The sequence below is a fragment of the Somniosus microcephalus genome, chromosome 14, assembly GCF_052327205.1.
Source record: "Somniosus microcephalus isolate GS21.2 chromosome 14, FLI_Smic_1.0, whole genome shotgun sequence".
Lineage (NCBI taxonomy): Eukaryota > Metazoa > Chordata > Chondrichthyes > Squaliformes > Somniosidae > Somniosus > Somniosus microcephalus.
Genome location: NC_141000.1, coordinates 77,684,601 through 77,712,171, shown reverse-complemented (window position 1 = coordinate 77,712,171; position 27,571 = coordinate 77,684,601). Strand labels below are relative to the sequence as shown.

The following is a 27,571-nucleotide window of genomic DNA, read 5'->3' as shown; positions in this document are numbered from 1 at the left end:
TAGTTTAGTGGAGCCAAAATGACTTTCAATGCACCAAGGCTAGCTTCCCATTGTCCAGCTAAAGGAAAATCGGCAGGCTCCAATGCCATTTACATTTGATACACAAGGCACGGTTTCAATATTTAGTTCTTAATTTAATTAGATAGAAAATAGAGTTTGAAAAATAATGGTTTTCTCACTGTTGAAAACAGTCACATTTGTAGTCAGTCACATTTGTCTGTCACCAGAGAATATCACACTACTGTGCTGCACAAAATGCATGGCAAAACTACAAATACAAACATAGGAGAGCTGTCACTCAGGAGATTCATCAACAATAACTTGCACTTATACCGTTAACGTAAATAAGTGTCCAAGCACACCTCAGATTTCATTAACATTAAATGTTATTTACTGATTAAATAGATTTACTGCAAAGCAAAGAGATGAGGTTATATAAATTAAATAAAATGTAAACAAAGTATAGTACCCGTTAACAGCATCACCCAAGGGTGCAGGAAAGAGAGAGGGGAAAAAAGTTACAAGAGAAGGGGACTGCACACTAACCAGTGATGGAACGAAGGGTGCAAGGATTCCTCCAATTCTAGAAGACATGGAACAAATGCCCAACCCAACATTCCTGTGGGAGAATGGGGAAGGAAGAATCGATTATTTGAAATTCTGAAATATAAAATCATGAATTGACGTGTAGAATGGCTCAGCATACACTCTCCATTCTCTTGGCAACCTTAAAGAGACTGGTGCACCATCAGTAAACAAGTATCTCAGAATTCTTTGCAGCTAAAAGTTTAAAAAGGGTGTAGTTCTACTTTTATATTCTAAATCCTCAGAAAATTGCTGAAAATGAATGGAAATCTAGACTTATCTCCTAAAAGGGCCAGGTTAATGAGACATTAAGCTCCAATGTGACAAATGAAGCAAAAGCTCCAAGTCATTCTCTGATTTGTCACCATTTAAACAAAAAATATTCAAACATCATGCAGAAAGATTTAAATTAAAACTTGTAATGGATTGATTTTTGAAAGGATTCCTAGTGGAGACACTCAAAGTAAAGTAACAATATGGACCTGCTGTAACTGTGCACAAATGTGGGCCATGAAAGGTCAAGATACATGGGAGGCAACTGCAAAGCAGCTATAATTTTAGGTATTTTGATAAGGCTGTTATGACAATATCATCATGCATTTATATACCATATTTAACATCTCAAAATGCCTCACAGAAGAAAAATGAATTCAATAAATCTGGTCATTTGTGGGCTAGCACCAGAAGATGACCTGGAGATCTGCCAGATTATCATAAAAGCCAATTGGTTCACTAATGTTCTGCAGGCCACCCCTACCTAGTTTAACCTACATATATGACTCCAGTCCCACACTACATGATTGATTCTTAATGCTGTGGGGAATAAATACTGTCTTACCAGTGTCATCCACATCATAAGAACAAATTGAAAAATAATGCACTGGAGAAAAGCTCAACAACTGAGAAAATCAGGACATAACTGGAATATCAAACACACACCTGTAGTCACTCTCAAGATTTCCACCCATCACAGACTTACCTGACAGAGGTAGGATAGAGCTCGGAGGAGTAGACGTAGACTACGTTAAATGCAGCGCTTATTGATAGTTTACCCAAAAATGAGAAAGATTGGCTGTTGACAAATGAATATATCCCACTGCCTGGAAAAGAGAAAAGTATATCCACTCTAAACCAAAAATATTTTGCATAAAACTCACAGCAAAAAAATACAACCAATATAGACACATAATTTATTAGTAAGCATTAAAAACTTCGATGCAGGAAATTAGATTTATAAAAGGAAAGGGAAGATCCTCCTGAAAAGAAACCGCAGAGTGATTACTTGCATGGCATTTGACTCTGTGCATGCACATCCGGAAGAGGAAGAGGAGAAGGGAAATCGCAGGGGTAGCCTTGGGGAGCCCTCGAATTTGGTTATAATTGCCGATGGCACAACAGGCAGGTGGGAGTTCCGGGCCAGAGGTGGCAGTGGGCCCGAACACTTCCCAGATTGAAGCTCGCACTGAATCAACATGGCGGACAAGATCATGCTGCTGAAGAGGTTTTTATTCCTATTTCTGATAATGAAGTTTAAGTTTGAGTGCATGAGTATTGAAAGAAGGAACAATGTGCAGAGGAGACAGAGAATGAGGTAGTATTTCCTACAGAGGAAAATGATATTGGTAAGGGGAAAACAAAAAAAAGTGTGCAGCGACAAAGGTGAAAATTCTAACTGCCATCCTTGGTTGAATGGTGGGTATCCCGGTTTACCCCAAAGATTGTAGCTCTGTAACCAGGGTTCAAAATCAAAAGAATAATGATTCAAAGTGGCCCTTCGGCAGTACTATTTTTCCAACCTCACTATCTTATGCAGCCATAACTGAAACCCAACAGGAGTTTGTAATCTCAGTCAGATCCACAATATCAGAGGAGGGGATCGAAGGGGGAAGAGGGGATCGAAGACTGGATGGGAGGGGTTGGGAGAGTAAGAGAGGGGAGATCAGAGAGGGGAGATCGCAGGGGGAAAGAGAGGAGCTCGTGGGGGCGGGTATGAGAAAGAACTTGGGAGGGGTCAGGAACTTGTTTTTGGGGGGGGGGGCGCTGCAGAAAAAAAGAGAACGTGATCCAGGTCTAAGGGGAGGGGTCTGAGGGGAGGGGGAAGAAAAATGAGAACACGTGATCTAGAAGGGAAGATAGATCACCTTTTCCCACCTGCCCAGTTAGGTCTGGATCACATTTCTCCCCCCCCCCCCCCCCTTCCCACCACCACCACCCCCTCCCCCGCCATTAAATGTGTTTTATTTGCCAGACTCGACTATTCCAATGCTCTCCTGACCAGCCTCCCATCTTTAGAAACATAGAAGATAGGAGCAGTAGGCCATTCGGCCCTTCGAGCCTGCTCCGCCATTCAACGAGATCATGGCTGATCATCCAAACCCTAGCGCCCGGTCCCTACACCGACAGCCATCCCACCCAAGCCCTATCCCCATAACCCCACGTATTTAATCCCCCCTAACACGAAGGGCCAATTTTTTAAATCATGGCCAATCAACCTAACCCGCACATCTTTGGACTGTGGGAGGAAACCCACGCAAACATGGGGAGAATGTCTGTGTGGAGTTTGCACAGTCACCTGAGGCCGGATTTGAACCCGGGTCCCTGGCGCTGTGAGGCAACAGTGCTAACCACTATGCCACCGTGCTATCACCTTCACGGAGCTTGAGCTCATCCAAAACGCTGCTGCACTTATTTAACACGCAGCAAGTCCCATTCACCCATCACCCCTGTGCCCTACATTGGCTTATGGTCCACGAACAACGTTCCCACTAAGGTACACGGCAGCGTAGCGGTCTGGAGGTCCTGTGCCGGCCAATTACCAGCTTTTGAATGGGAGATTGAGCATGCGCAAAATTCTGAATGGGCCATGCAGCCTGTTAAAGGGACTGTGCACCCAAAAATAAAAATTAGGGGGAACATTGCCCACCAACACCAAGATTTTAAAATTCTCATCCTCATGTTAAAATCCCTCCATGGCCACACCCCTTCCTAGCTGAACTCGTCAGTGTGAGTGCTCCAAAACCAGGAGGGTGAGCCCGGTCTGTTCTCTGAAAGCAGTAGTGTTAGCACTGTGAGCTCTGGAGCCTGGCTGTCACAATGAATGGATTAAACTACACATTGCAAAAGATCTTGATTACTCCAGCAGGGAGGATCAAATTACACATTCTAGACATTGTTGGATGTGTCTTGTCAAAGGGGACCAATGAGAAATCTGGCCTTGTCCTCCAATAAGAAATTTGGTGTTGCAAATAGACACAACCAAGAAACCTTCAAGGACAGTGACACGCGCACATATGAACGATGGGTAAAGCCAGGATCAGGCTCAGCTATGATGCTCTCCAAAATTGAATGGCCTGGCATCACTGTCTGGATTCAAACATGATGGCTAGCCATATGGGCTAGTGGCATGAAACTGAACAAGTCAGCAACTTCAAGTTGGGGGGGGGGGGGGGGGGGGGGAAGAAAGAGAATAAAAATGTATAACCAAAAAAAAAAACCCTAAAAATTAATTCAGCATAGCACAAAAAGTAAAAGCCCTTTAACCAGATGCCAGCTTTCACAGAGACATCAAGAAAACACAAAATGGCAGGAGGTGGGGAAACAGCAGAATGTTCCCAGAAGTGAAATAAATATCAAATGCTTTAGGTGCAGAGAACTGCAAACTATTAACATGGGTGCATTGTAAGAATACTATAAAATGGGAAATGTCAACCTAAATATTTCTACAATTCACAATTTCAATAACCCCTATAATTCCATCTAATTCTTGGAAAAATCTAGATATATTTTGAAAACTGATAAAACTCAGCTATTATACTAATGTAATTTAAGAGATTATTGCTCTGGTAGCTCTATTGATTGAATTTTCCAATCACAAGGCCCAAATTTGAATGGCATTCAAACTACTATTCTCCCCTGAATGAGCATTTACTTTTTTTGTATATCTCAAATGATTACAATTACAAATTAAAATCAGTTTCATCATGGTACACTCAGTTTTAGAAGGGAAAACTGGTAGAGTTGAATCACACATAATAATAGTGCATCTCCTGTTGATCCATCACAAGGAAGCACCAATTCATCTTGGTGAAGGAATAGTAGCAATGCAACTATTGTGAAACAGAACGGTGTGTTTGAAAAAAATTAAGAGCAAAAAGCCAATTGTTGAGCTCAGCTTACAAAAGGAAAAACAGCAATATTGTAGCACTCAAATACAACAGCTAATTCCGCCAGACACTGTGGCCCAGTAGTACTAGCATCCGAGCACGAGCCCCTTGACCGGATTGTTGCAGGTTTTATTCGGAATCCTAGCTGCCAGTGGAGTTCACCCATCATAGTGGAGATGAGTTTCCACAGTTCTTGGCTATGCAACTAGATTTAATCAACTCACTAGAGGGTCGTTCCTCTCAGCAGCAGGAAAACAGAAACTGGTATAGCTGGCTCGCCCCATTACAAGCATACCTCCCATCTGCTGATCAGAGTGGCTTTGATGGTGGTTGTGGAGTAGTCTGTATCCAAGACCATCCTGCCCTCTTGCTTGAAGGAGGCTGCATGGTGGCAAGCGGCTCCTGTGGGAGACAACAGGGATGAAACGGGGATTACAAATAAAAGATAAAACACATCCCATGGGGACCACTCCATTTTTTTTTTTTTTTTTTCTTTTTTAAATTTATTCGTTCATGGGATGTGGGTGTCGCCGGCAATGCCGGCATTTATAACCCATTCCTAATTGCCCTAGAGAATGCGGTGGTGAGCCGCCTTATACAACTGTGTTGTTTGCTAGGCCATTTCAGTGGGCAGTTAAGAGTCAACCACATTGCTGTGGGTCTGGAGTCACATATAGGCCAGACCAGGTAAGGACGGCAGATTTCCTTCCCTAAAGGGCAGATGGATTTTTACGACAATCCGGTAGTTTCATAGTCACCATTACTAGCTTTTTTTTTTTTTAATAATTTCAGATTTATTTATTAACTGAATTTAAATTCCCCAGCTGCCATGGTGGGATTTGAACTCATGTCCAGGTCGCTGGGTTAGTAGTCCAGTGACATAACCACTATGCTACCGTACCTACAATATCCAACAAGCCAAACCAAGTTTTTGTTGTCTGAAATGTAAGCAACATAAACTATACTTCAAACCTAGACAATGGTGGGTTAACACAAACCCACCACTGTCTGTAGGTTTTGCAAGCAAGTTCAAAAACAGTAAAAAAAAAAAAAATATAGTTAGGGCTGTGAAGGAACGGTTAGCACCACATATTACTGGAATTAAATCCTTATTACTTAATTTCTGCATTGGTTCATGAGAAAATTGGGTAAGTGGATTCATCTAAATAATACATTGGCAGTGAAGTAAGATATTAAAAATTGGATATAATAGGGCAAGACAACCAGGATTCACTTGCAACACCAATGTACGAGGTGGAGGGAATGGGTTAATTCATGCTCGGAGTTGAACAATAGAGGTCTGTATATTGCATGAACCCAGCTAAGTTTTAAACATGATTAAGGGACTTCAAATGCTGAGAGATTAAACTGCAAGAACTCATGGAAAGATTGAAGGAGATGTGTGTGTTCAGTCAAGCGGGGCAACACCTATGCACTTAAGAGTCTGTTTGTTGTAATTCACAACAGGGTTCCATTCTTCAAAATATAGTGGGGCTAACTAGTGTGTTTGCCTTGCAGAGATGGCCCGAAGCGAGACAGAAAGTCTGTGGTTTGCCTGCTTGAACAAGGACTGATATCTTAAGAAAACACTTAACAAGCCAAACCATCTGACTACAGGCAAATGGATGGTTGTAAAGTAATTAAGATGAGGCCCATGGTCACAAGAGGTGACGGGACCAACTGATAACGAAATGTGGGGATTGGGGTCGGCAAGATGAACGGTCACGGTTTTATAATTACAATTTAGCTATAACTCTGTATATGCTAATAAGCTTATCCCCGCCTCTAGGGCAGGGCCTTAATTTTTGTATAACTGTGGACTTTGAGAGGCTTGTTGGAGTTGGATTCAGACGCGATCTGAAAGGTTCTCCCTAGGCCTGAATAAACCGTTTTGACTTCAATTAGTTGGTCCGTCTTTCTTTCAACAAGCCAGTGACGTCGACATTGTATATCACTTGGTCCGCACTTGGGGGCTTACATCAGCAGTAAAGTCACAAGTCCTATAATGCCAGGATCATGAGCTGTATAAATATCTAATTCAACTAGATTTACCCAAGCAGGCTATGAACATTGTTCTTTCTGGGAGCTGGGTTTAAATCTAATCCAGAACAACCAACATTTCTATTGTACTCCTCACGTGCAGGGAAGACAACTCAACTAAGCACAAGAGCAGAGCAGGAAGGTGAAAAAGGAGGAAAATGAGAGGGGCTTCAGGTGGATGGGGAAAACCAAAGGCATGGTCAAAGAAAAAGGTTTTGAAATGGAGACGTGGGAGACATGGCAAGTCACAGGGAACTGGGCAGGAAATTACAAAGGGAAGGATAGGTGTGTTACTCTTCACCTAACCAGACCCAAGGTGGCTGTAACTGAAACTGGGTGCTAAATGTGCAAGTGTTCCAGTTCACCTACATGGACATCCTTCATTTTGATCAGCACAAGATACGATTAAAAAATTGCATTGTTTTCAGTCTTTCCCATAATAGGTGTGTGGGATATATAGTTAACATGGAAATACAGAGCACAAAGTTATAAGGAGTGAACTTGTTATTGCAGAAACTATTGAGGGAGACATGATCCAAATCTCCAACTTTAGGTAACAAAAATAAATGTAGATGTAAGCACATTATTTGACTTAATCCAAGAGATCCAAACTAGAGGATACAGGCTTAAAAATGTAAACGTCTAGACATTAAAAATCATCCCCCAGTTCACACAGATACACTAATGCATATGGGGAGAAATCTGCCAGTAAAAGCAGTTAATGCTGTGTCAACTATTTCAACAACAGACATAGACTTAGATAATCAAGTATTGCTCAGGGCATGATGGTTACCATCTGTGGTCCAGTGGTGTTGTCTGTGGAGGTGTGTAGGCCTGGGTTGAATATATATTGGGACTACTTTTCGATCAGGATTCCCATCAAATCATAGCCAGAGCATTTCCAGCAATGGCTTTTCTCCTCCTTTTCCTCATCTACATGCTGATCCTTGGTGATATTATCTGGTGATGTAGAGAGAGTGAGTTTCCACATATGGATGCTGATGACACCCAGAACTAACTTCACCTCCTTTTTGACTCGGTGGTCAGACTGCTCGTCCAACATCCAGTTTTGGATGAGCTGTAACTTCTTGCAGCTAAACATTGGAAAGACCAAAGCCATCTTCTTTGGGCCCCTGCCATAAAATTCACACCCTTACCACTGACTCGATGCCTCTTTCATAGCATTACCCACCTCCTCCCTGATCACACTGCATGTGCTGCTGAAACCCTCATGGTTGTCACCTCCAGGCTCACACCCTCCATAAACTTCAGCTCACTCCTGCTCAATATTAGGTCCCACTTCTTTAAGGGTGCTCCATTGTTCAGTCCAGAATTCAGTACCTAACCAAGCTTTCATCCTAAGAATGAGACTCGCAGCGGTTTGATTCACACACACGCACTAAAATGCTATTTATTTTAATAGTTATCTTGCCTTTATTCTCTGGCAGCAAAATCATGACAAGACAGGCTATACCACCCCCAAGCAGGAATCCTGCTAGTGTCCGTCTGCGACCTGACCTAAATGGAAGAGGAGCAGGGACAATAATGAGTGACAACAAAAACACCAGTTCAGACACATTTGTGCTATGCCACAACATATTTTCTGAGTATCAATAGCGACTTCTCCATGAAGTTACGAATAGCTGATTCTATTGCTTCTTCTTTACTGACATAACAAATGAAAAAACTCTTCACTAAATACTGCATCAAGAGGATTGAACAAAATCAATAAGCATATACTGTTGTTCTCATTAATATTGGACTGTTAAAGTTTCAAAAACCCAGAATGATGCAATAGCTCAAAATAAGAAATTCTTCTTATAGTACAGTAATTTCATAGGAATGTGTCACATGTAACCAGATGAAGTCACTAACTGCATTTGCTAACAGGCCATTTAACAGAGTTTACAAAATAAGGGCATCAGGACTACTTGTTTTAGAAAATGTATAATTTTATATTGCCATCTCAGAACAGAAATAGATCATAAGCATTTCACAATCAATGAATTACTTTGAACTGCTATGTAATTAGGAAGCACCCATTTTGTGCTATATCTGGATCCCAAAAACAGCAAGTGAAAAGAACTACAGGAAACTGTTATCCGGAGGCTAAATGTCCGGCAAGCTCAAGCCACCGGCAAATCAGGAGCCGTTTTTTTTTCTTTTCGTTGCTTTTCTTCCCCCCCAGTCAGGCGCTGCAAGGTCTGTAGCTATAGCAACAGCTTCAGCTAGAGACGCTTGCAGCTGCAGCCGACTGTTTAGAAGCTGTTGCTAAGCAACAGTATTTGTTGTCAGATACAGAGATGAAAACCTCCGTATGCTTCAACATTAGAGCTGGAGTGTCCGGCAGTTTTGAGGGAACGGCAACAGCTCGGTCCCGACGGTGCCGGATAGCACAGAGTTTCCTGTACCAGTTAAACTTTTGACTGGTTTGCCCGAGGGGGGGAAAATGAGGGCCAAGAAAACTCCCTGAATTTCTTTCATTTGCAGTATTGGATTTGTAACATCCACCTGAACCACTAGATCAGACAGATGGGGTCTTGAATTAACAGTTTATCCAAAGGACAGCTCTTCTGCCAATGTAGCACACCGCAGTACTACACTGAAATATCAGCCTAGTTTACATGCTAAATCTAGGAGTAAGGGTTAAATTCACAAACTTGACTCAAAAAGGGGAGAGTGCTGCCAACTGAGCTAAACTCAGTTTAGGGCTTAAACTTGAACTAAGCAATCATTAATCTAAGCAAATATTCAATAAATTGTAGCATTAGGAACTGAAAGAGCCTGCTAATCTGGGCGTTAGAGTTAAATAAAAGGGATGGTTAAGCACCGCAGATGGTTGTTAGCATGGGCTTTAGCGCCAGTTATGAGTAAAGTGGACATACACTAGAAATGGTCAACACTATGGACACTCTCTGGAATTTAGAAGAATGAGGGGTGATCTGACAGGGTAATGCTGAGAAGTTGTTTCCCCTGGCTGGAGTGTCTAGAACTAGGGGGTATAGTCTCAGAATAAGGGGTCAGCCATTTAAGACTGAGATGAGGAGGAATTTCTTCACGGAGGGCTGTGAATCTTTGGAATTCTCTGCCCAGAGGGCTGTGAATGCCGAGTCGGAGTATATTCAAGGCCGAGATAGATTGATTTTTGGACTCGAGGAATCAAGGGATATGGAGATTGGGCGGGAAAATGGAGTTAAGGTCGATGATCAGCCATAATCTTATTGAATGGCAGAGCAGGCTCGAGGGGCCATATGGCCTACTCCTGCTCTTATATAGTCTGTCCAGTTGCTATAGACTGGCAAAATACATCAAATGAGTGCCAATTCAAAACAGGAAAACATTTTAGAAAGTGAGATGAGCTGCAAATAGTTAAGAAAGTAAAATATTTTGTAAAGACCTTTGCATACAGACAGGACAAGGGTTTTATCAACTCACCAAGTGCGGTTCAGCAGAAAGAGACAAATAGGATAAGCAGGCAACTCAGCCAATCCAGAAAGTGCTATGTTTAGATATCGATCACCACCCATGTCACTAGCACTTAGGGTCAGACCATAGTACACAAGACTGCATATTAACCTAATGGGAAAGGAAAGAGATCGAAAATAATAAATAAAAAATATTTTTAAAAGTTCAAATCAAATGTTCCTGGTTTTACTTCAAGCTAAACCACTTTGTTAAAAGTCATCTTTGATGAAATGTAAAGTTTAATGTTTTGCTGGGTTGTCTAACAAATATCTTAAGAATTTTAATAATTCAATAACGGAAGAATTGATAAGCGCACAACCCAAATATAGTACAGGAAACTTTGGTTTATCCGGAGGTTATATGTCCGGAATACTCGATCTAATGGCAAAAATCAGGAGCCGTTTTCTATATGTTTTTTTAGTTCTCGTTGCTTTTTTCCCCCCCCCAGTCAAGCACTGCAAGGCCTGTAGCTATAGCAACAGCTTCAGCTACAGACGCTTGCAGCTGCAGCCGACTGTTTTGAAGCTGTTGCTAAGCAACAGGGTTTGTTGATTCACACGGAGCTTCTCAGTTCCTATGTTTAAACATTAACTCTGGTATGTCCGGCACTTTTGATGTTACGGCACCAGCTCGGTCCCATCAGTGCCGGATATCAGAAAGTTTCCTGTATTACAGAAAAAAACCTATTAGAAACTGGAAAAAAACTGTAGTCTCAAAAACACTGGTAGTAAAAAGAATCATGCCTGATCTGCTGAATTTCTAATCTCAATTGTGTTGAACAAATAATTCTGGGGACAGGGGAAGAAGAGTGGCGGGATGAGAAAATAAAAAATCAGACCATTCTCAAGCCTCCTAGTGGCAGATTGCAGATGTTTGAATGCATGTAGTCTATACAGTCTCCACCGCATATAGCGCACACATTCGTACTAATGCGATTTGCAAGCTATACACAGTGGACAGCAAGTCCATCGGACTCTAATAACCTCACAACACAAGAGCAAATATCACGGACAAGCATTTGCTTAACCTAGCTTTTCTACAAAACAATTTAATTTCAAGAGTGCTGAGGGGGCCTTGTGCCAGCAGTCAGTTCACTGATGGACAGGTCAACTTTGCAGAGATTAAAGCCCTGGACCGTTTAAGAGGCGATTAGACAGTGACTGGGGCAGACGGAGGGTGACCCCAAATCTGGAGCAATCAGTACTGGGTTGTTATATTCCCAATAACCTCCCACTTCGTAAGACCTCTTACATGTTGGTACTCAGAGTTTGAGTTTATTGGACAGGGAAGCTGCTTCTCAATATACAATTAAAGTCTGAAAGCACTTTGGAATGTCCCGAGGTCATGAAAGGTGCTATATAAATGCAAGTTCCTTCTTTCCCTGTCTACCACAGTAAAATTTAGTCACTTATGCAGTGAAGGGGGGAGGGGGGGGGGGAAAAGGAGAAAGGAACATAGTGGAAAGGTTGATTCTGTGAAGAATTTCAAGCAGAGAGGTAAAGAATGAAGGCCCACAAAGAAGCAATAATATAGCACTGGCTCCAAAAATAGACTGAAGGACAAAAGGGTGTGTGGAACATAAAACATTTTGTGAAACAGTACCAAGAATGTAGGAGGTCCATTGCTTATGTAAAAAAAGTTGAAAGTTCATTACTTACAGGAAGGAAGGAGCATCACACTCAAGTCAGACATGTGGAACAAGGAAGGGAGGAATGAAGGGATGGCAGAAAGAAAGGAGGGAGGACTTACATTGATATAGCACCTTTCATGAGCTCAGGAGGTTCCGAAGTGTTTTACAGCCAAAAGTACTTTTTGGAAGTGTAGTCACTGTTGTAATGGAGGGAAATTCAGATGCTGTTCGGGTGCAGAACAAAGCCCAGCAAAATTAGTATTTTGCCACCATTCTGCACCCAAAAAACAGCCAATTTATGCAAAGCAAGATTCCATAGACAGAAATGGAGATAATCTGTTTTAGTGATGTGGGTTGATGGATAAATATTGGGAGACCTCCCCCTGCTCTTCTTCCAATAGTGCCATGAGATCTTATGGTCACCTGTGAAAGCCTCTGTTTAACACCTCATCCAAAAGATAGCACCTCTGACATTTCAAATGGTCAGCCTAGATTATTTGCTTAAATTTGAGTATTTTCCACACATTATAGGTGTGTGTCAAAGTAGCACAGTTTAGGACCAGGTGCAGAGATTCCTGCAGAAGAGCCATTGCTAGAGCAGATTTGTCAAAAGATTCTGCGTGCTGTAATCAAATCTAAACATAGATAATTGCTTCACTGTAGCATCTTTACAAATACAATGGGGGCAAAATTGACCCCAACATACCAATTTTTTGGGTGCAGAACAGTGGCAAAATACTAATTTTGCTGGGCTTTGTTCTGCACCCGAACAGCATCTGAATTACATCTGATGCCATATTGGTTCAGGTAATACAGGCGCCCCTGGTAGCCGCCTAAAACTAGTGGTAGACCGCTCTGCATATGCTAATCAAGGGCCTAACACCTGTTTCACATCCCCACTTTGAAATTTTCCAGGTTCTTCTGCAGCCTAACTAGTGGACCTTAAAAAGGAACCAAAGATAAGCCACAGAATAAAATTAGGGAAGGGTTTAATCAAGTTCAGTTCATTTTTGGAATGCAGTACAGATCATCTCAGTTGAAAAATTCAAGAGAATAGAATTGATTCCCAAATGCAGCAGAAAAAGATGAAACTTCACTCTTGCAACATGCTCTGAAGTCCTATTAAAAATAAAGTAATTGTGGCCATCTCTAAAACCTCCACTGAAAGGAAGTACAGAAAAGGTGAGAATAGACCTTGATACAATGCCCTAGATCTAGATGGACAATTAAGACAGAGCAGAAAAATGATGGTGTGGTGCACAACTATAAAGAGTAAAGCAGTGTACCAAAATAGTTTCCAAGACGTACCACACATACATCATTATCAATGTCCGCCCCAAGAGAACTCGATGCCGAAAAAGGTCAAAGACACTAGCTGATTCACCACCATTTTGGACAGATGGTGGCTTCAGGGTCACTGTACACTTCTGACCATTTTTCTTCGCAATGTTCTCAAGGATATTCTCTGCTTCACTCCACCGCCCCTGAGCGCACAGCCAACGTGGAGATTCTGGGATACCTCTGCAAAAAGACAGTCACAATATATTCTTTGTAAAATAAAACTGAGCAACAGCTGGAATAAACACATCAATTCCAGTTGTGTACCTGTTCACCCAGTAAGATACTAAACATTGAGCAAAATACAAATTGGCGTAACTGACTCTCACCCGAAATACAAATAAAAGCTTCTGTGATGAAGGAAAGTCTTCCAGTAGAAACAGTATACAGAATTTTCCTGCAATATGCTGCCAACTATTCCTTGACAACAATGTATCAAAAAACAATTAAAATACTACCTGCGAACATACTCTAGCACAGAGTGATTTACAAACAACCCTGCTTACAGGATGCCACATCAACTGTCAAGAATAACACCAAAAGTTCAACGAAGATTATGGCTATATCAAGAAGTAACCTTTCCACAGACATGCAGCCAATAACAAAATGAGATCCCCCCCCCCCCCAAACCACGCTCTATGGACTTGCGTACCAGTTTTGGGTTTTTACAAGGTATTTTCTTCATGCTTAGTGCCAAAAGCCACTCCCATAAACAAAGCTTTGCTCCGTAGGAATCAGATTGTACTTTCTTATGCCCAATACTGTTAATGTAGCAAGCCCAGGGGTTGAACTGAAACCCTTCTGACTGTATTAAGGTTTATTCAATAAATGTCACAAGCTCTTTTTACAGGTCTTAAATCTGCAAAAACTACATCCCTGGAAGGCGAAATCGCTAAAGTTCACCATGAAGTGAAAGACAAAGTATTTGGTAGATTGATACTTTACAGTAAATTGCAGCTATTTACTTTTTCTTGCAGCATGTAGTAATTGATGATATTATGAATAAGAATGCTGTTCTCTTAAAAGTACAATTACCAGAAAATGGTGATTAAATTTAAGTATAAAGCAGTAGGGTTTTGGTCTCTGGAATGTTACTGCTCATTTGGGGGCTGGGTTCATCAAAGGTTTCCACAATTACCTGGAGTTAAAAAGGAGAAGCAAGTTTGCCCTGTGATTGGAAATTGCAGGGCAGCTGATGGTAGCAGTACAACTTATTGTATTTGAATTAGTGTTTACTCATAAGCACAAAAGAAATAGGAGCAGTAGACCACCATTTGGCCCTTTGAGCCTGCTCCGCCATTCAATAAGTTCATGGCTGATCTACATCAACTGCACCTTACTGTACTATTCCCATATGCCTTAATTCCTTGGATCCAAAAATCTATCTATCCCTGACTTGAATATACTAAACGACTGAGCATCCACAGCCCTCTGGGGTAGAGAATTCCAAGGATTCACAACACTGAGTGAAGAAATTTCTCCTCATCTCAGTCCTAAATAGCTGACCCCTTATTCCAAGGGTGAGGTGTACAGAATTTCTGGAATTGTTTTTATGTTGATGCTATTAGTATTAGAAATAAAATGTTGGAATTATAGCCATATGCTTCTATTGTAAATTTAGATACAACTGGCATCTCTGAACCTGTTGGAACATAGAACAGGATCAGGCCATTCAGCCCCTTGAGCCTGTTCTGCCATTCAACTTGATCATGGCTGATCTATTAGCATGGTTGGATAATAGTGATGGATCGCACGCAATTAAATGGGTACAAGGGATCCTGAAAGGATAGGATGGATCACAAAAGGAGGCGATATAGATTTATGTTGAAGAGCAATATAATTGAGATAGTGAGGGAGGATATTGGTCAGCAGGAAGCAGGTGAAATTGTTTAGGTGCAGTTGGAGCATGCAGTTGATCCATAGCTGATCCTTTGTATTATATGTTATTATTATAGGTAACTTTGCTGTAGTACCATTATACTATAGCTCAGTCTAAGAAAGTTTTGCATCCAATAATGTGCAGTCACTGTTAAATGGCAATTGTGGCAGCTACTCTGCATCTGAGAATTACTTCCCGTGCCATGCGCTGCGCAGGTTAGGCAAGGACAGAGTAGATCCATTATTGCGTGGCTTGAGATGGCACAGGGGGGAGAGATTCAGATTCCTATGACATTAGAACCAGTTCTGGGACAGAGGGAAGCTGTTCAGGAGGGACAGGCACCAATGTGCTTGTAGAAAGGGTAAAGGCGGCAATGGATCACGAGGAATAAGCAAAGTAAGGGAACATTTGGGATCAATGACCATAATGTTCTGACATCCAGGGTATACATGAGGGCAGAAAACAGAAAGGAAGCAAATTTTAAGAATATATGACAGAATGCATGGGAATGGTAAAATGTAAAGAGCTACTGATAGGAAGAGATGTGGAAGGAAAGTGAAATTATTTCAAAGAGATACTTTACGATGCAAAAGAATTTATCCCTGAAATAGGTCAAAGACAGAATAAAAGAGTAAGACCTGTTTTATTTATTAACTAAAAGTTATGAGGGGCATCAGGGAGAAAGAGAAAGCATACAAAATTAATAAATATTTAGCAAAGGAACAGGATAGGGAGATCTACAAAGATAGGCTAAGGAATGTCAATAAAGTGACACGGGATCACGAGGAACACATAGCTGGAAACAAAGCAGAACAGTAAAGCATTCTTCAAGTCTGTCAGAAGTAAACAAAGGGTGCAAAAAGGAGTTGGCCCACCAAAAAAGGACAATGGGGAAGTGATGTCAGAAGATAAAGCTGTAGAACTTAACTTCAACAGTGTTTGCAAGAGAAATTGAGGAAATGGAGGATGGGGGAGAAATTACAAAACTAGAGGTACAGCTTAAAGGTGAATGCAGACTGAAAGGTCTCAATGTAGCTCAAGGCAGATAAGACTCCTGGCTCTAACAACTTTCATCCCAGGGTTCTGAAGGAATTGATACAGGTGACTGTTCTCTTGTGGATATTTTCCCAGAGTTCACTAGACAGACCAAATCCCAGAGGCAAGGGATGAACCAAATTATAAGCCTTACTTTCACTGTTGGGGAAAGTGTTTCTTTGTATTGAGTGTAATATAAAAGGAGAACCTCGAGTGACATGAGCTAATCAGAGATAGTCTGCATGGCTTTAGGAGTGGGAGGTCATGCTTGACTAATTTATTGGATTTAACAAGATGACCAAATTAGTAGATGGTGTACAGTGGGTATAAGCTATCTGGATTTCAGGAAGGCATTGGATACTGCCCCAGATGATAGGCCATGAGATAGAATCTATTAAAATGGATTGGCAAATGGTTGGTCAGTAGACAACAATGAGTAGTAGTGCATGGACAGGTATCTGGTTAGCAACCAGTTACCTCTGGAGTGCCACTAGGTTCAAGGGCCTAAGCTATTTAGAACTTTTGTAAATGATTTAGAGGAAGCAATTGTGTCTGAAGTGTCCAAATTTGCAGATGACACCAAATTGGGAGTAATACCAAATGATGAAAATCAATGTGCACAAATTCAAAAACATCGACAAGGTTGATCAGTGGGTGGAGAAATGGCAGATGCAATTTAGTACAGGGAAGTGTAAGGTTATGAGATTTGGCAAATGGAAAGTTGCTGTGGATTATGTGCTGAATGAAATTATACTTGAGGAATTGGAGAAGAGGAATCTTGGGGTTTTAGTGGACAGGTCACTAAAACCATCAGCACAATGTTTCCAACCTGCGAAAAAAGCAACAGAATGTTGGGAGGCATAACAAAGATCCAGAGAGGTAATTTAAAAAAAAATATTTGGCCCTGGCGAGGCCACATTGAAGTATTATGGCAGTTTTGGTTTGCCGGTTTCAAAAAGGATATTCAGTTATTGGAGGGGGTAAAGAGAGCAGCTACATGGTTGATCCCAGAAGAAAATGATCAAAGATTGACTACCTGGATCTTTTCTCTCTTGAAGTAGACTGAGGGACGCCAGAAGTGTTTAAAATTATGACAGGTTCAGACATATTGGGGGAATTTTAACCAAAATAAATGGGTGGGTTGGGGGGTCAGGTGGGAAGTTAATGTTAAAAATCTGAATCCCGACCAGAACCTGCCTCCAACCCACCCACCCGGTTTTAACAGAGGCAGGGCGGGCAGTCAACCACTCCCTGGAGGCAGGTCTCCTATTGAAATATATTACAACGAGGCTGGCGTGCCTTAGATTTAACTACAATTTGAAATTTAGCCGTGGCTGGTGGGGTTTTGCAGGCCTTGTGAAACCCACCTGCTAAAGTAAGGCAAGGACTGTTGGACCCAGGAGGTAAGTGCCTTTACACTTACTTCCCAGATCCAGCATCCCTGCCTAACCCACCCCCAAGAGATATGAGACCCCACCCCACCCCCACAGATTACTAGTGGGGGGGGGGGGGGGGGGGGGGGGTGAACAAGAAATCGTAATAGGTTTTAAGAAGGAACTAGACAGGTTCTCGTCAACAAATGGGGTTCTGGTGCATTAGAAATGCACCAAGGGAATTCTGTGGACATGTGGGCTCGATGGACCAATGGTCTTCTCCTGCCTGAAAAAGTGTCACGATATAATACATTCTGAAAAATTATAGAAATACCTCTTCAACCAACAGTGGTGAAAGGCTATGAAGGGAGAAGAAAAAAAAAATGAATAAGTTAAATGACCAGGTAGTGAACAAGTTTTACAATTTCTTACCCAATGTATAATGTCCATGCCATGCAATAGGATAGCCTTCATAATAGTCATCTAAAGCTAAGAAGTAGACAACATGCATTAAAGCAAACAACATGCAATTAATGCTTGGGTGACAGAGGCAAGTTGTCTGCTCCTCCAAATTTGTGGTACTACAACCATATGTTGAAACTAGAGCCAAACTTTCAAACTGGATTTTAATAAGCAGTGTGCAGATATTGCATAAGCACTACATAGGTAATGGAGTCAACTGCAAGTGCTTAGGCAGGACTACATTCCATTAAGTTTCATGGGAGAGGAGCTACATTGTTCTTCTCCTCCCACTCACCACTTTGAAACTAAAAGAAAGAAACTGCTCCAAAATAACTTGAAACCAATGTCAGATATTATGACTAATACAAATAAAGAATAGAAATGATTAAGCCTTCAGTTGGAACCAAAATGTACACATTGAACTTTAGCAAGTGAAATTATTTTGTTTTAGACCATTTACAAGTCAGTCTTTCAAAGAAATGCAATTATTTTAGGTTTAGAAATTTCTCAAATGTAGTCAGGTGCATGAAGCACAAAAGAAAAAGGGTTAGTTGATCATGCACACTTACCCCAGTGCTTAGAAATAGCATGACATTTTTAAAAGCGACTTAAGAAATGTTGCAATTTACTAAGATTTAAAAACAAAATAATTTCCCTCTTAGCGTAAAGAATAAACAAAACAATTTCATTCTTTCCAACGCTCTTCTTGCTCAACAGGCAAGACGTCACAGGTCAAAATCCAGAAACAAAATCTTCCTCTTGAACCAGGAAATTGCTGCTTTCTAATTCATATTTTTCCTCTAGTACATGCAGAACCGCAAACTTACAAAGACGGAAGCAGGATGAGCACGCCCTCAATATTGATCACAATAGCCAAAGTCCGCCATGATCGAATAAAGTATCCAATCAGTGCATACATAGAAATTCCAACAGCAAATGAAAAGCTCTGTAGTGACCCTAGGAAGAAAAAAGTTTTTTTTTTTAAATTCTACATTAATTTGATAAGATTTAAGATTTAATCACTGCTTTGTCTTATAACTACACTTAACTAAAGTGAACATTTCTTGAATAGCAGCATGCAGATTATTTTTAGATATCTAAAATAGAAGTTATAGTACCCAATTATCTCAATGTCAGCCTCAATTAAGAGCAACTTCTTCAGGCCCAACATTCTATTTCCCTCCCCCCCCCCCCAAAATCTGTACACTGGGCCTCTTGAACAAAGGCAGTAAAGTTAAACTCGAGTAGTCCTTCATCATCGTTCACAATATATGTTTTTTAAAACAGAGCCGAGTTGGGCTTTAGAAGCTAGGCATGTTACTTATGTATTAAACATGGCAGAGACAACTTGACCAGCATTGAGTGGGTGGGTTAGCAAAGGAAACAAGAAAAATACTAAAAATCAGCCAAAGTTCACCTTTACCCCACCCCTGCTAGAAACTGATTGTGGATGAACATTAGTACTGGGCTTCACTGCATTGCTTCCCCCCCATATGATCAAATGGGACATGGGCTCTTTTCTCTAGAAAAGAGAAGGCTGAAGAGTGATCTGATAGAAGACTGATGATTATGAAAGGATTTAATAGGGTAGACAGAGAAGATGTTTCCACCTCAGGGGTGACCAAAATTAGGGGCCATAATACAAGGTACTCACTAATAAATTCAACAGGGAATTCAGGAAAACCTTCTTTACCCAGAGAGTGGCTAGAATGTGGTACTCACTACCACAAGGAGCAGTTGAGGCAAATAGCATGGATGTATTTAAGCAGAAGCTGGATAAACACATGAGGTGATAAAGGAATAGAAGTTATGTTGATAGGATTAGAGAGGGGTTGACAGAGACTCGAGTGGAGCATAAACACCAGCATGGCCCAGTCAGGCCAAATGGTCTGCTCCCGTGCTGGGCATTCCCATGTAATCCTAGGATATTAAGAGGGCTTCCAGGAGAGGAAAAAACCCAAGCGAAAGGCAGGCCTACGTTCTATTAATCTACACCTAGTAACAGCCAGTTTAAATCAACAGCATAGACATTGGGAACCATAAAGGACTCACTACCCCACTCCTGCTTTTCTACCAATGAAATGTGCAGCCAGAAAGGACATACATGCAGACACACACCTCTCTCGTCCATGAAAAGTTTTAAAAAAGGACAATATTGATATCTTACCAGTTAGTGCCCAATAAGAAACAGCCACATACTCTTGGAGTAGAACAAAGGACACCAATGACATTCCTCCATTCATCACGCCAACACAGAAACGTGATATCACAAAGAAATTGTATGTAGGAGTGACTCCACTGACAATGCCGAAAATTATATCAATAATAAGACCTAGGACAATAATAAATCACCTCAGTTAGGGTACAACTTGTTTTCATTTAGAGCTATAACAATTTACAGATTTAACTAGCTGAAGAGAAAGGCAACCAATTTTGGTCTTTTTACTTTTTCAAAAAAAAAAATGCTGAAAGTTCTTTGGAAATGTTTCTGTTGACTTCTGTAATTGTCAAATGGATCACACTTGCACTTCATTCATGGTGTTACTAAATAGAATTGCCAACAAAGTTGGAGTGGAAAAGCCTCCACATAGTAAGCTCCACCCACAAATGTCACGAAGTACCCACATGCATTTTTTTGGAAGTTATTCTGATGCATTGACAGTGGGGAAGGGTGCTTAGGTAGAGACTCTCAAAGCAAGCGCTCTACTCGGAGCTCTGACACGGCAAGAGAGCCCCAGGTGGGCAGAGGAAACGCTTCAAAAGACACCCTCAAAGCCTCCTTGAAAAAAGTGCAACATCCCCACCGACACCTGGGAATCCCTGGCCCAAGACCGCACAAAGTGAAGGATAAGCATCCAGGAAGGCACCGAACACCGAGTCTCTTCACCGGGAGCAAGCGGAAGCCAAGTGCAAACAGCGGAAGGAGCGCACGTCAACCCAAGCACCCCACCCACCGTCTGCCCCCCCTTTGACAGAGACTGGATGTCCCGCATTGGACTCAGTCACCTGAGAACTCATTTTTAGCATGGAAGCAAGTCCAAGGGACTGCCCAAGAAGGAGGAATGCAGATATTCCTCCCTAGTACTCCTGCTTTGCAACAGCATCAATGGGCTGCCTTAAGGACACGAGGAATGTACGCACTTGATCAATATATTGTGCCACTTGTTAGTGATCTGGTGGTTAGCTGCACAAATTCCTGCAGTTTCTGTACAATTATCACTACTATCTATCTATGCTCAGTGTCTTTCGAAAGGTAAAATGTACATAAATAACTTTAGCACATTAAAGTAAAATCAACTATCTATACTACTAGTGTCTATGTTGTACACAATGATACATAACCCTTTTACTGCAGAGATTGTTCTAATTAAACCCCACATTAGCTTGGTTTTATTGCATTTATTCTTTAAAAAAGTTATATAAACTATTACCCAATCTTCATGTATGATCTCTATGTCAAATGATCTTTATAGAATTTCTACTTCTGCATCATCCATTTCTATTCTTTATTTCAGTATCCCCACTATGCATTCCCCAAGCTGGTAATTTGTGTACTTTCAAATTTCTTAATTTTAGGCTGCCATTATACTAGAAACCAGAATTACACTGCCAGACACATCTTGCTGCAGGTTGCACTGAGCTCAATGAAAAATGGAACACTGCATACTCAAATCACAAGAACCTGGTGTGGCATCAACTATATTAAAAAAAAAGTGAATGTGCAGTTGTAACTAAGGACCATTTCCCTCAATTGGTTATTTTCAAATTAGCAAGTGATCCTATTGCCTACACTTTACTAGTGCATGGAGGATCAGCAGCCTGTTCAGAAGGACAAAGTCCTTTAATTGGGACCATATACTAAATTGACCTATAAAGTGCAGTGACGTTCATTATTGTTATTGTAGCAGTTATACTACAGTCACTAAGCCAGTACCTTGTATTTTTTGTTCTTTTATTTTTTGTAGTAATAAATGAATTTAATTACATGCATCAAAAAATTGCTGCCAGCACACCAAAATGGATGAGTAATTGACAGATTCATGAGGGTACTCTCAATCAGTCAGACAGTTCTCAATTCAGTTTGACTGTGTAACATTTAGTTTACTCAATTTGATAACTTGATAGAAGAACAGTACCTCCTATAATGTTTATTCACCATACCTGTCAAGTAAGCTTTCTTTCTTCCAATTCGATCAGAAAGTTGTCCAAAAGTGATTACACCAACCAAGACACCAAAGAAATATACTGAGCTGGCCATACTGACTTTGTACGAAGCATCTCCAATGAGGAACCACTGTCAAATTATAGTAAATATGTCAATGAGGAGGCGTTCAAACTGTAGTTTAATTCATTCCAAATGAGTAAATACTTTGGCCAGAAGAGTTCAAATTCCTGGTAGTGGTCACTATTTTTGCCTAGAATACACAACTCGAATTCGGTTCCACAGGCTGTGTGATGCCTCACTTCAATATAATTAAAAACAGCCAAAGCATGTTTTCACACACCCTGAAGATTTCACTGTAAATTTATGTTAAGTCAGTAAATCTAAATAAGGTGTCTGGTCCTTGGAATTCTCACCTACCTCAGAAACAACAGATGAGAAACCTGGGTCAAAGTGTACATGCCTTTGAATCTCACTCTTATTCGTCACATGAAGCCAATGTCTAAACTCCGCACTCTCATTGGCTGTGGCGTTATCCTGGCTCTGATCAGGTGAAAGCTTTCCAAAGTCCCAGTGATAAGGTGACACTGCTCCAATTATAGTCATGAAGACGGCTTGAGCGGCAACAAAAAACTAGAGAAGGAAAGGAGTCATTGGACAGTGAGTGAGTGTGGCCAGTGTCCGTACTCTGCATCAACAAATACACACAACTGATGTGAGGCCATCACTTAGGAAAGAGATCAGTTGAGCAAGAAGTTACCCCAATTTTCTGAAGATTGACACTTACTTGACAAATTTATAATGTCTAAATTCAGAAAAGACAGTTTGGATAGGAACAGGAGTAGTCCATTTAGCCCCTCGAGCCTGTTCTGCCAGTCAATGAGATCATGGCTGATCTGCAACCCAACTCCAAAATACCAACTTTGGCCCATATCCTTTAATACCTTTGGTTAACAAAAAATCTATCAATCTCAGATTTAAAATTAACAACTGATCTAACATTAACTGCCGTTTGCAGAAGAGAATTCCAAACTTCTACCACCCTGTGTGTGTATAGAGGTGTTCCCTAATTTCACTCCTGAATGGTCTGGCTCTAATTTTTAAACTATGCCCCCTAGTCCTAGACTCCCCAACCAGCAGAAATGGTTTCTCTCCATCTACCCTATCTGTTCTCCTTAATATCTCAAACTTTGAACAAATCACCTCTTAACCTTCTAAATTCTAGGGAATACAACCCTAATTTGTGTAATCTCTACTCTTAATTTAACCCTTGGAGTCCAGGTATCATTCTGGTAAACCTACACTGTACTCCCTCCAAGGCCAATATATCCTCCAATATAGGCTTTAACTGTAAATTAATCAATGCAATCAATTATTTTCAGTCAAAAATTACTGATTATGAACATGAAGGCATGTGTGCTTTTGCAAGTACTGGTCCCTGTTGGATTATTAAGTACAGACAGTCCTTTTGCAACTAATAATGATCATTGTAATGTGGAGGCAGGATCCTTAACTTAAAAGGACATGAAGTTTTAAATAATTCAAAGTTTACCCATGGAAGTTTTTAGAAATTTTCCCACAAATTCAAGCTTGAACTTCTTCTGCCACTACTCTGTAACTGTGACCATGGTGCACTATCGCTCCTCATCCTTCTCTACCTCTCTGCAGCCTTTGACACGGATGACCACATCCTCTTTCTCCAACACCTCTCCTCCATTGTCAAGTTGAGTGGGGTTGCCTTTGCCTATCCAGTCGTTGCCAGATTAATAATCTCCAACAACGTTTTCTCCTCTCCTCCACACCATTACCTCAAAGGATCTATCCTTGGTCCCCTCTATTTCTCATCTATATGCTGCCCCTCGGCAACATATCTGAAGACATGACATCAGGGTCCCGACGATATGCATCTCTACCCCACCAACTTTCTCGACCATGCCACTGCCTGTGTCGACATCCAGTACTGGATGAGTGGCTATTTCCTCCAATTAAAACACTGGAATGACAGAAGCCATCGTCTTCTGCCCTCACCACAAACTTTTCCCAAGCCACCGATTACATCCCCCCTCCTTGGCCACTGTCTCGGGCTGAACCAGATGGTTCACTACCTCAGCGTCCTATTTAACCCCGAGCCGAGCTTCCTACCCCATATACTCCATCACAAAGACCTGTAACATCACCTGTCTCCACCCCTGCCTCAGCCCATCTGCTGCTGAAACCCTCATCTATGCTTTTGTTACCGCTAGACTCGACTATTCCAATGCTCTCCTTGCCAGCCTCCATCTTTCACCCGCCATAAACTGGAACTCATCAAAAACGCTGCAGTCTGTGTGCACTCAGGTAACAAAGCCACCAGGTTAAGCACACTTGTGCAGCTCAAGAGTGCATCTTTACTAAACTGAAATAATATGGTTGTAGCAATGAAGTATGCAGAACTTTGTGGTTTATTCAGCTGAAGAGTTGTTCCCAATATAGAAGCAACCTTTGTTTCCCCCAGGCGGTTTGAATTCTTCAGATGTGTTAATAGGATTGGCCTGTACTAGAGTGAGATGCCTCAACAAGCCTAAAAATGTAAACCAGACGCCAGAATTCGGATTTTCAAAGGCAAGCTCCAATTTTCCCCACTTTGTTATTAACTGTCAACAGCAACAAGCCTAAAACCACCTCTGATGCAATATTGGACTTAGTAAATAAAAGTAGCTAATAAAAGTAAGTTAAACTTGTACCAACACTCCTCTTCCCTGCCTCACCTAATGATTAAAAGCCTGTTCTCACAAACTCTTCTGCATTGGATTAATTTATTTTAAAAAACGGATTCAAAATGCGCACTCGCTACCTCATTTCCTCTCCTAAAACATGTCACTGCCAATCTGGCAGCAACAAAAAAAAAGTACGTGCCCACTCATCTGTCGCGGGTAAAAAAGAAAACTCAACTCACCTGTAATAAGTTTAATAAGATGATGAGGTAGACTTGGTATCTACCGATCTCTCCCACCGATTTGAAAGCTTCGTCCAGCCCCATAGTGCTGACCGGCGGCACTGCACTGATCTGGCCGGCTCGGCGGAGTTTGTGTAACACAGGAACCGTGCCACCAGCAAGGGGGGAGGGAGGACACACTGCCCTCGTCACCATGGGAACCGGCTCAGAACGTGGCGCTTTTCATGTGGCCGCTACTCTCTCTCCCTCCCCTCAAACTCTTCCGCGAAGCCGACAGTGCGCCTGCGTGAGGGCGCCGCTCCCTCCCGCCGCCTTTTAACGGCCTCAGAACGCCGCCTTTGTTACGCATGCGCTCTACTCGGCCAGCTTGTCCTGTGACGCATGTGGACGGTCAGCGCTTTGTCTTGAAGGCGGGCAAGTCCCCTCACCCCCCAAGTCTGCAGGCTTTGTTTCATGGAAATCACTGCTCGCCTGCAACACCCGCCCCCCTTCTCCAGCGTGTTCCGGTCATTATTTTTTTCCCCACGTTGAAATGTCTTGATTTAATCTAGAAATTCAAAAGGGCTGCACCATCAAAATACTAACTTGGTGGATTATCACTGAAAAGCAAATCTGAGATTTCGAATATTTCAGAGGGAAGTGTGAATATCTGTCAGAGTGATTTCGCGTTCGATAAAGTGCTGCACAGGAATTAAATCCCACAGTATTAAGGGGAATATGGAATATTGTGGTTTAGGAAGTAGGCTACATGATAGAAAGCAAGAGAGACCATTGATTATGGATGTTGTTCCGACGGGAGGGATGCAAGTAGTGTATCTGAGGACTCGGTGTTAGGACCAATGCTCTTTATTACTATTTTGTGGCGACACGCCACCACTGGACATAATCCGCTCACGGCGGCATGGACAGTTTAAGCAGATGCCCCCAGCCGGGGGCCCTTTCCTCCAGCAACTTGTTTCCCGCAGGGACAGGCTGCCGGGAGCACTTCCTGTCTGGGGAGTATTTAAGTGGTTGCGCGGGCTTTTCCAGTTCCTCTTTGCCATGAGGTTGATTAAAGCAGTTGTGTCTCACTAACTCTGGTCTCGACTCCCACGTTTGCCGCGGTATCTCAACACTGGTGACCCCGACGCTCAGGACGAATCCTAAGCTAGCATAGCGGATACAAACGCAGTCACGGTTAAACTACCGGACTTTTGGGAGAACCTGGCCGAAGCCTGGTTTGTTCAAGCCGAGTCCAGATTCCGGCTGAAACACATTACAGTCGATGCCACGAAGTACGACTACCTCGTCGCCTCTCTCACCTACGCCACAGTCCCCAAGGTTTGGGCAGCGCTGCAGGAGCCACCAGCGGAAGGCAAATACGAACATCTGAAGGCTGTGCTCCTTAAAAAATTTCAAACGTCCTCTTACCAGCGCAACTGCCAACTCCTCGACCTCCCCGGCCTTGGTGACGCTTCACCGTCGGATCTGCTTTCCCACATGCTGTCCCTCTCGGACGACAAAAACACCGGCGCCCTCTTTTGCACGCTTTTCATTCGGCAGCTCCCCGCCAGCATCCGCCCGCTCATTGTGGAATCTGGCTCTACGGACCTGAATGAGATAGCCGAAAAGGCCGACCGGCTGCTCTCTGCGCAGACCGCCCGCGACGTCGCGCCCGACCTCACGGCAACGACCATGCGGTCTTCCCGGCCCACTAGGCCCGACCGCCCTACCACTCCGGGTCACTGCTACTACCACACCCGTTTTGGCACTAGGGCCCAACGCTGCACGCCACCGTGCACTTTCAAACCCACCCCCGCACTGGCCCCCACGATGGCCGCGGGGCAAAAGGGGCCTCTACTGTACGTCACCGACGACAGCACCAACCGCCGATTTCTGTGCGACACGGGCCCAGCACAGCATCACACCCGCCTCCGCCCTCGAAATCCAACACAGCGCACGGGGTATCACGCTGGCCGCAGCCAATGGCTCTGACATCCGCACATATGGCACCCGCATGGTCACGCTCGACCTCGCAGGCCGCCGCTACCGCTGGGAGTTCCTCACAGCCAGGGTCCTCTGCCCACTCATCGGCGCCGACTTCCTACGTGCCCACGGCCTCCTTGTCGACATTCCGAGGCACCGCCTCGTCGACATCAACACTATGGCCCCCATCCCTGGCGCATTTACCCCGGCCCGTTCGGCCAGCCTGACGACCTACTGCCTCGCCAGAGCCACGGACGACTACTCGGCACTTCTAGCCGAGTTTCCCGCCCTCACTAACCCGACCTTTTCGGCCAAAGCCGCCAAACACGGTGTGGAGCACTATATCCCCACCACCGGCCCCCCGGTTTCTGCCCACGCCCGCAGACTCAACCCGGCCAAGCTGGAAATCGCGCGGGCCGAGTTCACCACCATGGAACAACTCGGCATCATCCGCCGCTCCAGCAGCCCTTGGGCCTCGCCCCTCCACATCGCCCCCAAGCCCGGCGGAGGCTGGCGCCCTTGCGGGGACTACCGCTGCC

The 27,571-nt window shown here is 42.7% G+C and overlaps 1 protein-coding gene across 1 annotated transcript in view; it reads right to left on the bottom strand.

Annotated features, from left to right (window-relative positions):
- The window catches only part of LOC147107590 (solute carrier family 22 member 15-like), a 44,389-nt gene extending 19,189 nt beyond the window's left edge, over window positions 1–25,200 (bottom strand). The window contains 12 exon segments of the mRNA XM_086006744.1: window positions 547–619; window positions 1,565–1,685; window positions 5,044–5,059; window positions 5,062–5,150; window positions 8,221–8,306; window positions 10,224–10,364; window positions 13,192–13,404; window positions 18,798–18,927; window positions 20,138–20,302; window positions 22,132–22,264; window positions 22,553–22,765; window positions 25,068–25,200. Of these exon segments, the coding sequence (XP_085862870.1) occupies window positions 547–619; window positions 1,565–1,685; window positions 5,044–5,059; window positions 5,062–5,150; window positions 8,221–8,306; window positions 10,224–10,364; window positions 13,192–13,404; window positions 18,798–18,927; window positions 20,138–20,302; window positions 22,132–22,264; window positions 22,553–22,765; window positions 25,068–25,151 (1,464 nt within the window). The 5' untranslated portion in view covers window positions 25,152–25,200.
- Window positions 25,201–27,571: the final 2,371 nt, after the last annotated feature.